This window comes from Cyanistes caeruleus, unplaced genomic scaffold (assembly GCF_971803275.1).
Source record: "Cyanistes caeruleus unplaced genomic scaffold, bCyaCae1.hap1.1 HAP1_SCAFFOLD_196, whole genome shotgun sequence".
NCBI lineage: Eukaryota > Metazoa > Chordata > Aves > Passeriformes > Paridae > Cyanistes > Cyanistes caeruleus.
In genome coordinates this window covers 115,913-129,282 of record NW_028255984.1, presented here as the reverse complement: position 1 = coordinate 129,282, position 13,370 = coordinate 115,913, and the positions used below count along the sequence as shown (strand labels likewise).

The 13,370-nt window shown below is 52.5% G+C and overlaps 1 protein-coding gene across 1 annotated transcript in view; it reads right to left on the bottom strand.

Annotated features, from left to right (window-relative positions):
- Nucleotides 1-10,096: 10,096 nt before the first annotated feature.
- Nucleotides 10,097-13,370, bottom strand: part of LOC147645669 (axonemal central pair apparatus protein HYDIN-like) — a 56,933-nt gene continuing 53,659 nt past the window's right edge. The window contains exons 57-60 of the mRNA XM_086874363.1: nucleotides 12,942-13,102; nucleotides 11,975-12,081; nucleotides 10,950-11,397; nucleotides 10,097-10,281 (exon numbers count right to left, since the gene is read on the bottom strand). Of these exons, the coding sequence (XP_086730489.1) occupies nucleotides 10,137-10,281; nucleotides 10,950-11,397; nucleotides 11,975-12,081; nucleotides 12,942-13,102 (861 nt within the window). The 3' untranslated portion in view covers nucleotides 10,097-10,136. The remainder of the gene's footprint in view (nucleotides 10,282-10,949; nucleotides 11,398-11,974; nucleotides 12,082-12,941; nucleotides 13,103-13,370) is intronic.

The window sequence follows — 13,370 nt, the reverse complement described above, 5'->3', positions numbered from 1 at the left end:
CATCGCCTTCTCCCTGCACCTGCTGGAATAAACTTGTTCCTGGGAAATTGGAGGACTCTGAGCACTCTCTCTCCCTTTACTGCACCTCATGTCACCCTGCATACTATAGAGCCCGAGCCCAAAGGAGCTCTAGAGGTTCCAGGTCGAGCCACACAGTGCTCACCTGGTTCCCCACTCCTGCCGCCGACGCTTGGCACAAGCTAGCCGGGGCGTGAAGGGCCGAGCGGGCAGCGACAGCTGGCGCCCAACGTGGGGCCTCTTGCGAGGCGTGGAGACCCCCGGAGAGGTTGGTGGATCTACAAATTCCAGTGGATTTCACAGAGACCGTGAGCGGCAGCTGCTCTGGTAGTAGTAGACTCGTTTTTGCCGAGTTGCGCTCCCAGAGGTCGAGGCGGCAGCCGTCAGACGTGCAGACGGTCGCCTTGGGAGGTGTGGACGTCGCCTGCAACAGTCGTCCGGACTTGGGTGAGTGGTCCCTGTGTGTGGGACGAGGGGGCGCCCAGTGTGTGAAAACTCCCTCGGGGGGGAGTGTGTGTGTGTAGCCCGGTCCGGACCCGTGTTTTTATTTCGTTGATTTGTCGTTTGGTTGCAGGGGGCGGTGGGATTGCTGTGCCAGGGCTGACAAGATGGGAGCACGTCTTTCGGCACAGCAAAAGAGAGTCTTTTACCAAGTTGTGGGTACCCTTGAGTGGGGGAATAAGAAGTTTTCTCGTGGGAGGGTAAAGAGGTTTGTGAGATGGCTGTTCCTGCATTTCCCAAATGTGACCCCAGACAAAGCAAATTCTGTAGAATTCTGGAATGCAGTTGGATCAAAATTAACGGAGATAGTTAATGGAGGTGATAATTCGGTTGAAAAATTTGTAACATTATTTATTTTAATTCGGTCTGCTGTAATAGAGGAAAAGAAAATGCAGAAGCAGCCGCCACAAAACTCCCCAGTTTCCCCAGTTTCCCTATCCCCATGTTCCTCTCCCCCTGATCCCGAGTTGAGGGAGACCTGCAGAGCGACCTGCAGGGCAAGTTGTCCTGTTCAGGGATCCCCCAAGGGTAACAGGATCCCTGGCTCCCCACGTCTCTCCCAGAACCCTTGCCCTGGCAGCCCTGGCCAAGCTGCCAGAGTGTCTTCCCATTCCTCAGTTTCCCCAGTTAGCAACCCTCAGTTAAACGTTTCCCAGGTTACAAGTCCCCAGTTTTTACCCTCAGACCCCCATGCCTCAGTTTCCCCCAGTCTCCAAGGCTCCTCCATGTTCCCTGATTCCTCTTCTAACCCCCGTGCCTCAGTTTCCCCCAGTTTTCAATGCTCCCCTATATCCCCTGACCCCTCTCCTAACCCTCAAAATGGCCTCCAAAGGGCACAAGATGGTGGGGACCGCATGGTCGGACCCCCCCCTTGTGCTCCTTCTTCCAAGAACCTCTTTCTTCCCTCAATGACCAACCCTTTCCTCCCTAGCCCCTCCCTTCCATCCTACCCTGACTCCTCCCCTTGGGTGGTTCCTCCTCCTCAGGGGCGTGTCTCCAAAGTGTGACCTCCCAAAACCCCACCCCTTCCGGCCGCTGCTCCTCCCTTCAGCCCTCCTCCTCAGTCGGTCCTCCAGCCCCGCCTCTTCCGGCTTCTGGTTCCCACGCCCCTCCTCCCGGTTCCCACGCCCCTCCTCCCGGTTCCCACGCCCCTCTTCCTGGTTCCCACGTCCCTCCTCCCAGCTCCCACACTGTCCCATCCGGTTCCCACGCTTCGGGGACAGGAAGTGACAGGCCTGAGGACCAGAACCCGGAACAGGTAGTGATTCCCTTTGCCGCACCGGTCAGTTTTAGAGGAAGGGGAGGGAGGTACCGAGAATGGGAACCCTTCTCCTTCCAGACAAAGAGGGAGCTGTGCAAAGCCCAGAAAGAGTTCGGCAGGAGAAGTGAATACTTTAAGGGTTTATTAAAAGCCACCTTCTCCGCGAACGAGATGGTCCCCCACGACTTAAAAGAGTTGTTTGCCTGCCTCCTTTCCCCAGCTGATTATAGGCTGTGGAAACTGAGGTGGAAGAAGTTGTTAGAGGCCATCCTTCCTGAGCTGTTGCGCAGCGAGGAGTCCGCGGTTGACGCGGATGAAAACCCCCTCTCGATAGATCACTTGTGCGGTGAAGGGAATTGGGGGAAGCCGGAAGAACAGGCAAGGGTTTTACCACGGCCTGTCTTAGCTAAGATCACGGAGGCCGCAGAGAAGGTATTTAACATCCTGCCAGGGGGGGAACCCCTGGCCAACTTCTCAAATATTAAACAGTTCCCCGATGAGCCATTTACCGTGTTTATTAACCGTTTACAGGAGCAAATAGAAAGACAAGTTGATAAACCTGAGCTACAAGAGCAGCTTGTCTTAGAAATGGCTAAGGCAAACTGTAATGACATCTGCAAACAGGTTATATTTAGTTTGCCCATGTATCCACCGCCAACCTTGGACGTCCTCATTGATGCATGTGAGAAGAAAGTTCCGTTAGTGGGGGCGTCCAGGGTACCACCACCACCACAGGCGGCCAGGAGAACACCAACAGCGGCAGTGACCCAACACCCGTCGGGCCAGTTCATCCTTCCACCAGCAAGAACTACTCAGTGTTACCGATGTGGACAACTGGGTCACATGGCGAGGGACTGTCCCACCGCCCACCCACGCCAGGGGCTCGTGGGAAATGGATCTGGGGAGAGGGTACTGGAGGGAACAGCTAATAAAAAACAAAAAAACTGAGAGCGCGGCGTGAACCTGCCCCGCGCGATGCAAAAAATGGGGCAGGTATCGCGGAGGTGGGGGGAAAGAATCATCGGACGTGGCAAATTTACCGGACGCGACACCTTATCACCGTCAAAGACATCCTCTTCCGGTCCCAGCACTGGACGGTGGTAGCTGTGGACCCACTGGAGGAGAACCAGCCAGGGAATGGACACGACTGTAAGTATATTGCCATCGGGGACACCAAGCACACACCCCCGGAGATTGAGATTTCTCCGATCACCTTCCCAGGTGGTCCGGAGAACCTCATTCTCCTGGCGCGCTGCACTCACCCACCATACTTCCTCCCTAAAGGCCAGATCATCGCCCAGTTTATCCCCATTCCCGAGGGTATCCCAGTAGACGACCACGCACCAGGCGTCTACTGGGCAGAAGTAGTGGGTGAGGATAAACCCATCATAGACTGCAGCGTCAAGCAGGGTGCAGAATCCTTACAGATGAAAGGTCTGCTTGACACAGGAGCGGATGTGACGATCATCCCCGAAAGGAGATGGCCGTCACATTGGGAGTTGCAACCCGTGGCAGGGAAGATACAGGGTATAGGGGGTACCCAATTGGCTCGCATTTCAAAGAGTGTGGTACAAATTGCGGGGCCGGATGGGCAATTGGCAAACTTACGCCCATTCGTTGCGGATTATCAGGTTCCCTTGTGGGGGAGGGATCTCATGTCTCAGTGGGGGGTGAAGATTGAAATCCCGAAAACCCCTCGGGATTTTTAGAAGCGGCCACTGTGGAGCGCCCTTTCCAGAAGTTAGATTGGACCACTAACGAAGCGGTCTGGATTGATCAGTGGCCGCTCAGGAAAGATAAATTGAAGGCGCTCAACGAACTCGTGGAGGAGCAGTTAGCGAAGGGTAATATAGTCGAGACCACCAGCCCTTGGAACTCCCCGGTATTTGTAATCCGTAAGCCGGGGAAAGACAAGTGGCGGCTCCTTCACGATCTTCGTGAAATCAACAAGATCACTGTAGACATGGGACCTCTTCAACCAGGGATGCCTTCCCCAACCATGCTCCCTCGAAATTGGCAATTGGCAGTAGTTGACATCAAAGATTGCTTCTTCCAAATTCCTCTACACCCTGAAGATGCCCCACGGTTTGCCTTCTCGGTGCCTACCCTTAACCGAGAAGCCCCAATGAGGAGGTTCCACTGGCGGGTATTGCCCCAGGGCATGAAAAACTCGCCGACTATCTGCCAGTGGTATGTCTCCTCATTGCTGTCTCCTGTATGTGCCGAAATGGGGGAGGTCATCATCCATCACTACATGGATGATGTCCTAGTGTGCGCCCCCCATGACAATTTACTCACACGCTCTCTTGACCGAGTGGTTAAAGTTTTAACATCCGCAGGTTTTCAACTCCAGGAGGATAAAGTTCAACGGATGCCACCCTGGAAGTATCTGGGTCTGCGGATTGCTGAGAGGACTGTTGTGCCTCAAAAATTGGCAATAAACAGCAATCCGAAAACCTTAGCGGACCTTCACTCGCTGTGTGGGACCTTAAACTGGGTCAGGCCTTGGCTGGGCCTTTCCATGGAAGACCTAGCCCCCCTCTTCACACTTTTGAAGGGGGAGAAAGAGCTGAGTTCTCCCAGGACTCTGACCCCAGAGGCGAGGAAAGCCCTAGAGAAAGTGGAGGATGCGCTTGTCGAAAGGCAAGCACATCGGTACGAGCCGACCCTGCCTTTTGAATTCATCATACTCGGGAGAATGCCACACCTCAGTGGGCTGATTTTTCAGTGGGACCAGGGCTCTAAGGATCCCCTCTTAATCATAGAGTGGGTTTTCTTGAGCCATCAAAGGTCCAAAAGTATCATCCGGCCACAGGAGCTGATGGCTCAGCTCATCGGGAGAGCTCGAGCTCGGCTTCGGGAGATGGCTGGATGTGATTTTGCATGCGTTCGAGTACCAGTCAGCTTGTCTCGGGACAAAGCGTCTCCAGATAGGCTGACAAAAGAAATGTTTAATCAACTACTTCAGGAGAATGAGACACTCCAGATTGCTTTAGATAGTTTTGAAGGCCAAGTTTCGGTCCATGCCCCTGCCCACAAATTTTTCAATTCTAAATTTGAACCGATTCCAAAAGAAATGCGGAGCAGAAAGCCCCTCAAAGCTTTGACTGTGTTCACAGACGCATCCGGGGCATCTCACAAGTCTGTAGTGACTTGGCGAGATCCCGAAACTCAGCAGTGGGAAGCAGATATTCAATATGTGGAAGGGTCTCCACAAGTTGCTGAGTTGGATGCAGTCGTCAGAGCCTTTGAGAGGTTTCCTGAACCTTTCAATTTAATCACTGATTCGGCCTATGTTGCAGGGGTAGTTGCCAGAGCAGAGCACGCTGCTCTGAAGGAGGTCTCAAACCCGAAATTGTTTGAGTTGCTTTCTAAGCTAATATATGCTGTTTCCCACAGAAAGCAACCATTTTTTGTAATGCATGTAAGGTCACATACGGATCTCCCTGGCCCGGTAGCCGAGGGAAACCAGGTAGCTGATTCCCTCGCTGCCCCTGTTTCCATGGCTCAGCTCCCAGATCTGTTCCAACAAGCTAAGCTGAGCCATCAGATGTTCCATCAAAATGTGCCTGGTCTGGTCCGCCAATTCCACCTGCGGCGAGATCAAGCCAGAGCCATTGTGGCCACATGCCCACATTGCCAATCCACCGCAATGCCCTCCTTGGGATCGGGGGTCAACCCTCGAGGTCTGGGAAGCTGCGAAGTGTGGCAGATGGACGTAACACACGTCCCTGAGTTTGGCAGGTTTCGGTTCGTACACCTTTCCATCGATACCTTCTCAGGTGCTGTCTTTGCTTCTGCCCACACAGGAGAGAAAGCCGAGCATGTCTGTAAGCATCTAATGCAGGCTTTCTCTGTACTGGGGGTCCCCAAAGAAATAAAAACAGACAATGGCCCAGCATACACCTCCAGGAAACTGGAGGAATTCCTGCAGGAGTGGGGAGTGGAACATAAGAGAGGCATCCCACACTCCCCCACCGGCCAAGCGATCGTTGAGCGAGCCCATCAGTCGCTCAAGCGTGTCCTTTCTCATCAAAGGGAGACTGTGAAGGGCTGCACGCCACAAGAGCGGTTGTGCAAAGCCCTTTACACGCTAAACTTTCTCAATTGTTCCGAACAGGACCCTAACCCTCCAGTGGCCCGGTATTTCAAGACCAACAAGAACTACCAGTTGCAGCAGCGCCCTCCAGTGCTGGTCCGGGACCCTGAGACCCAGAAGATCTTGGGTCCTTTTGATCTGGTGACCTGGGGGCGGGGGTACGCTTGCATATCCTCGCCCCAGGGACTAAGGTGGATCCCACAAAGATGGGTGAAACCTTACGTCCCCAGACATCCAAGCAGGCCACCAGATAGGGTCGAGGATGTCAATGACGTCGCGTCCGGATGAGCCATCCCCCATCCCGAGGAGGAGGAGGAAACAACCCAAGCCCCTTTTTGTTACGTCAACCTACCTTTTTCAGTTAAAGCTATGCTTTTCGTATGTTTTGTTTTCAGAAAGAGCCATCGGAAAGATGACCACCCCGATCGTTGCGCCAACCACTGCGCTCCTGATGATGCTGGTGGCCCAGAGACTAATGACTGGGTCACCAGTCTTTTTTCGGGATGGGGGGTCTCCGGATGGCTCTCGTCCATTTTAAAGACTGTTTTATGGATTGTTTTCATCGTTTTCATCGTTTTAATAGCGTTTGCAGTTTTAAAGAGATGTTTAGTTCAATCGGTTTTACATCTTGTATCCCCCTCCCCTCAAGTCAATTTTGTTAGCGCTCCTTCTCCTCCCTCTTCACCTCCTCCTTCTCCCGTACCCCAAGACTGGTTTGTTGAACCCTCTGCACCTCCTGCCGATGCAACCTCCTCTTTCTAAAAAAGAAAGGGGGAGATGTTGCCGCCTGTTAGTTTATCTTCATTAAGTATGTTTGTTCACCTTCGTTGAGCTTAGAGTTGGTTTGCCCCAGTTACTCCCCCACTATCCCATATATAGTTTGTTCCCAGTTGCCTGTCATTGTAAACCTCTCCCCTCTTTCCAGATTGTTCCCCATCCATCACTTTGGTCCTACCCCCAAGCCCTATCAATCTATGTACACCACACCTTTTGTTCTGGTTCCTTCCCTGCTCATCATCCCTTACTCGATGCCCTATTGGTTGTATAGCTATCCTCCCTCCCCCAAGTCCCTACCATTGGATTTGTGTATTGTAACCCCTTCCTACAACACCTCCCCTGCTGCCATATCATTGGTTGTTGTATGAGCCGCCCACGGGCTTTAAAACCTGGCGCACAGAGGTGCCCAGGGTCTCGGCTCGGACTTTCTCCTCGAGATCCCAGCCCTGTCCCTCATCGCCTTCTCCCTGCACCTGCTGGAATAAACTTGTTCCTGGGAAATTGGAGGACTCCGAGCACTCTCTCTCCCTTTACTGCACCTCGTGTCGCCCTGCACACTATAGAGCCCAAGCCCAAAGGAGCTCTAGAGGTTCCAGGTCGAGCCACACAGTGCTCGCCTGGTTCCCCACTCCTGCCACTGCCCGCTTGGCACGAGCTAGCCGGGGCGTGAAGGGCCAAGCGGGCAGCGACAGTATTGCATTGCCATCGTGTTGCGGCATGTGTTCATTTTAATAGTTTCTTAATTTCTGGTTGTACAGCTAATGGTTTGTTCCTATATTCCTGTGTTCCCCCAAAGTTGGATTGCCCCTAAGTTGTATCCTCCCCTACGCTGCCTATCATTGTGACCCAAGCCCTTACCCCAAACCTTCCCTGCCTGTCACTGCCCCTTCCTTCCAGACCCTTCCCTGTCAATGCCCAGTTGGGCCAATCCCTGATTGCCCCACCCCCCTGTCAATCCCCCAATCCTCGAGACCCCATTGGCCCGTGTGACCTGTTCTCTCCTCCCCCTTATCCTTATTGGTCCCTGTGCTGTTAATCCCGCCTGATGCTCCTGCCCTGTTGGCTCCTCATTGGTTGACAGGTTGTAGCCACTCTTTCTATTTAATCCCCAGCACAGAGTGCTTGTGGCTTTGTCCGTGACCCGTTCAGAGCATGTGCTCGTTCCTGGGTGCCGTTCAGAGAGCCTTCTCCTCGTCCTTTCCCTCTTCCTTGTGCTGACAGCTCTAACGTGCTGTAGGGCAGCGGCTCGAAGGTTCAGCTCCTGCTGTGAAATTCAGGAGCTGTTCCCCACACTTGTCAGGGTGCCTTGGTGGTGGTGAGCTGGCCTGGGACTGTGGCACCGCATCACTATCCCTGAGTTTAAACAGGTTTCAGATACTATTTGTAGCTTATTCTTTTACATAATTTGTAGCAAAAGTGAAAAAATGACTGTGCATGTTGAGTTTTCCTTTGTAAACTCTGGTTAGTGACTGGACTGTTAGGTGTATGGGGATGCACATGATGATTTATGTACTTGTTCACTCTGTGTGGCTCCAGGCTTTGAGAAAGAATAATCCCACTTGGCATTTTGACTCAATTAGGTCTCAGGAATGATGAATCCAGAGTAACTTGTTGAAAGCTGCTGAAAAAATGTCTCTGAAGTTTACAGCACAGTTGAAGTGTTCAGAAGAATGAGAATTCAGTGATTGAATATCCAGTTATCCTACTGGCTATGTCTAATTGTTACCCACTGTTACAGTACACTGCACAATATCACCAGGAAAATCGTGAATGTCATCTTCAGACTGCTCTATTAACCCACTGTATTTTTGATCAAAGTTACTTTCTACAAATTACCAAGCTCTTTTGCCTTTTTGACACTCTTGCTCTTTTCTTGTGAAGTATTTATATATATAATACAGGTAGCTCCTGAATCTGCTCAAGGAAAACAAAGTTAGCTTTTAGGTCTTCTAAGCTGAGGTCTGTTTGTTTCACCTGTTTGTGAAGCTGCAGTCCGAGAGCAGTGACAGAAGGGTTGCTGCTCTGGGAGCAGGGGTGCTTCTGGCTTGAATTTAAACCCAAAGGCATTGTACTAATTTACAGTTCTTACAAGGGCTCTGTCAGTGCACAGAATTTCCGTATCTCTTAACAACATCTCTTAAAAATAGAAAAGATAACAAGAACAAGCTCCCCCCATGCCCTGTATGGTGCCTGCCACGGTTTCAATTCCCAGTGTGACGGCCAACTCTTCTCAAAAATGCTGGTGCAGAATGATTGTGGAACTCGCTTGGGGTTCTCTGGATGGTAACGTGAGGAACGCTTTCTCTGCAGCTGTTTTGATCTTTTCAAGGGCCGGCCTTGGCAAAACCCGGGCCTGGTCCTTCGCCTGTGCCCATTCCCCATCGCTGCTCAAGTGCTCGGTTGTCATTTTATTCCCAATGGCATCAAGGGCGCTGTCGGAACTTTGCAATAGCTCAGAACATTCGACCTGTAATGACCTCTTCCATGCCCCCTCCCATGCAAGATATTCTGATGGGGTAAGGAGGCACGAAAATAAATCATGGAGGTCATACGGGACCGAGAGATTGGAGGAGAGGGTGGCCTTTAAAAGGCCCTTAAAATATTTGCTTCCCTTTCCAAACTCTTTCTGGGCTTTGCAGAGTTCTCTTTTGTTTTGAAATGAGAATGGCTCTCATTCCAGAAGCACACTCCCACATAATTGAACATAATTGGAGTGGCAAGAGGAAGGGTCTCCTGTTCTGGGTTCCAGTTCCTGGGCTCGGCACTTGTGGCTCACGGGGTGTGGGAACCAGAAGGAGGGGCGTGGGATCTGAAAGTCAGAAGAGGGTTGGCGGTGCTGCAGGGGAAAGAGGAGGGCTCAGAGGAGGGGCCATTGTGAAAGGAAGGGGTGGGGACCTTTTCAGGAGGAGGAGCCCAAGTGGAGAAGGTGGGGTCCGAGGGGACAGGAAGGGGAGGGACAACTGGAGGAGGAGAGATAACAGGGGGAGGAGCATCAGGGAAGAAGGGGTTGGAAGTAGGAAGAAGGAAAGGATTTTGGGGAGGAGAAGTACAAGGGAGGGGCCTGGCCATGCGGTCCCCACCATCTTGTGCTCTCCAGGAGCCATTCTGGGTACACCAGGGAGGAGAGGGTGAACGGAGTAACTGGAGACAACTGGGGGGAACCTCAGAATGTACTAACTTGGGGGTTTGAACTGGGGTAGTGGGGTTTAAGGAAAGATCTCTGGCACCATGGCTAACAGTTAACAACTTATTAGCAAGTGTTTATTTACAGTTAACTGAAACTTAAGTTATTTAACAAATTAACAAACAATTATTTAATTAACAAAATTAATTAAAAGATGATGATGGCTGGAGCTGGGAAGGGCAGCTGCAGAGGTCGCATGTAAAGGGTGGGACACCATCAGCAGTAGGAAACAAGATGTTGCTGGCTCCTGCTGGATGCTCCAGCTGACACAAATGCTGTCCCTGTGGTGTTGGTTGTCAGTGCAGCTGCTTCTTGTGTCCCTGGCCTTCCTCTGTCTGCTGTAAGGCAGAGCATTTCGGTTTTTCAAAACGCTTCCACTGCCGGGCTCTGCCTTTCAGAACCACCTGCACCGTCCTGTGAGTCTGCTCCAGGTTAGGAATGCTGGGGAGAAAGGGACTGGTATTAGCCAGAGAAACATTTCCAGCCAGACGCTTTTCTGCCTCCTTGCAGAGCACACAGCATTGCATCCTCCCTCTGTGCAAGCAGTGAGCAGCTCTGTGCCAGAAGCAGAGCTAGGGCCTGGCTGGTCCCTGGGTGTCTCATTCAAGATCTTGCAACCCTCCAGGAGCTTAATGTTTCATACAGTGTCTTTTGCCAGTGTCTCCCTACCAAGGCCAGATGATCCCTCTGCGCTCCTGTGGGAGCTGCTGCCTCTCTGGGACTGCTTGTCTCCAGGCCCACCTCCCCATCCCGGTCAGAGGGACTGAAGGGAGGGTGTTAGGGGATGAACCAGGCTGTGCTTGGTGATGCCCAGCAATAGCACAAGAGGCAACGGGCAGAACCTGAACAGGAAGTTGCACCTGAACCTGAGGAAGAACTTCTTCCCTTTGCGGGTGACAGGCTGCCCAGAGAGGGTGTGGAGTGTCCCTCACTGGAATTATTGCAGAGCCCTCTGGACACTGCTCTGTGCCATGTGCTCTGGGATGACCCCGCTTGAGTAGGGAAGTGGGACCAGATGACCTCCTGTGGTCCCTTCCACCCTGTCCCACCCTGTGATTCAGTGATAGCCATCAGAAGTGTGAGTTGGCAAGTGTGTCCATGTTTCCCACCTGCACAGCATGGTGGTCTCAAAGTTCCCCACATCCTTTGGGGAGAAGAGCACATGAAAGGTCTTCTTCTGGCCAGGAGCGATGGTGCCGAAGTTGGGGTTGATGGAGAACAGTGACTGGTCATGGGTGACATCTGGGAGGACTTCCAGGGAGGAAGTGGCACGCTGCGGGGAGAGATTCCATTCCTTGGAGCGGCACCACTTCTTGGAACTCTTCTTCTGCTTGGCATCCAGCTGCTCTTCCTCAGAAAGCTGCTCCTGGTCAGAATCTTGCTGTTCCTGCTCGGAATCCTGCAGCTGTTCCTGCTCGGAATCTTGCTGCTCCTCGGCAAGCCACTGTAGGCGCCGCAGCTCAGAAGGATGCGTCTCAAAAGGATGGTCCTGCTCCCCCCGGAAAAGAAGCACCAGCTTTCTGCGCTGCCTTACAACAGGAGCAGAGATGAGCCCACCTGCAGAGAGGAAGAGGGCACCATTCAAAGACAAAATCTGTGTTGCCAGCAACGCTGCCTCCTGCAGCAGCACATAGGTGGAAGAGAGCTGGGATGCACTCGGAGCATCTCTGGCCAAGTTCCCAGCAGGGAACAGAGCTTCTGGGAGCAGGGTCTCTGCTGCAGCACACACTCCTGTGCCAAAGCAGGAGCTGGTTTTAGACAGTGACTTTGCAGCTGCCCTGGAGTGGGGAACTGCACACAGACAGTGGCTGCAGGGCAGCTCACTCGTTACACCATTGCTCTCCCCAGACTCAGACTTCTCAAAGCAATGACCTGATGTCCCCCCTCCCAGTCCTGACCCAGCACGTGGCTCTCCCCAGAGCCTGGCTCAGCTCCTTTGCAGAGCTGAAGTGGCAGAGCAAGAACAAAAGGGGCTGAAAGGCAGAGGGGGCAAGGAGAAAACTCTCCAGCTGCAGCTGGGAAGATGCTGATGAAAGTGAACGTGTGGACAAGGAGGAAAAAGGAATTCAAGTTTTGGGGTGAAGGGGCAGGGTCTTCTCCCCAGGCCCTCAGCTACCAAGTGAAATGCCCTTACCCATCAGAGAGGTTGAATATGGCATCCTCACTGCTTCACTATCTGCAGGAGCAGCTTCCTCCCAGAAGTATTCCAGGGCCACCTTCCCTGTGTTGTGCATCCTGAAACTGAAAAGCAAGAAGGAGGAATTAAAAAAAAAAGTCCAATAAATAGAAAGCAAATAGTACAGTAACATTGTCTGAGGGACTCCTGCTACCACTTTCTGCTGAGGAGCATCTTCTTCCCCAGGCAACCCTGCCATGCTCAGACTGCTGTCCTTCCTGGGTGGCCCAGAAAAGTATTTCGAAGTCTGGAAGTTGAAGAGGAAAGGGCCAACATGGTGCCCAGGACATTGAAGCTAAGGGGCTTACTTTGGACTTTCTTTAGGTCTTGCTTTGACTGCAAACTTATTCTTGAGCAGATGAGGACAGGTGACACGCAGTGAAAGCAAACCCGTGGCTGTTCTCAGCAGAAAATGGCAGCATTGAGCCTCTCCTGACCACCCTCTCCTGCTTGGCTTGGCATGCATGTGAACAAGCCTGTGCTGGTTTTGGCTGGGGTGGAGTTCTGGGAAGCAGGCACTGGGTCAGCCCTGGGCAAAGGTGTCACAGCATTGTCACAGTACAGCTGGTCTGGACTGGACACAGTGAATGTGGCCATAACACAAATCCAATTCAGCTGGCCTAGTTCATGCCTGAACGTGTTCCCAGGTAAGTTACAGGGGACCCTTGGCCAGCCCCATCCAAGCTGAGAAGTGAGCACAGCACTGGCCAGGAAGTTGGGCAGGAGAGAGATCTCAGCCAATGGCTGTCTAGCTCAGGAGATTTGCATTGGGTATTTCAGTGAGCTCTGAATAATAAATGAGGCTGTTTTGTCTCCTGAGCACCTGGAGCTCGAGTTGTGAGTTTTGTCTCCCCAGCCACGGCCAGCACAAAGTTCCACAAAGGCAGCTCCCGCTGGCAGGGCCCTGCCTGGCCTCAGCACTCACGTGGCTGTCCTTGTCTGGAAGGGCAAGGTGTCCTTGAGCTGAACCACGACTGAGTCCAGTTTGAACTGGGCGTAGGCAACCAAGGCACTGAGGCACAGCTCGGCCTCCTGGCCGCTCTTCTTCAGCACAGTGTGAGCCGGTTCCGGGACTGTCTCCACTGTCTGCAAAAGAGGAGAAAAGAATCGCTGAGCAGAGCCCAGAAAGTCAGGCTGAGAAGGGAATCTTTGGGCCTCCAACATCAGCCTCATAGAGGGACTAGAAAGGACCATTCACTTTTACTTCCCTGGAAAGATGACAGAATTGGGACTGTTGTGCTGCAGTAGTTGTTTCTGCCCACTGATCAAAGCAGTCCTAGCACAGCTGTTAATGTACCCATGGAGACTACAGCGGCGTTCCAATCCCTGTACTTCAACCTTGGAGAGGGACTGA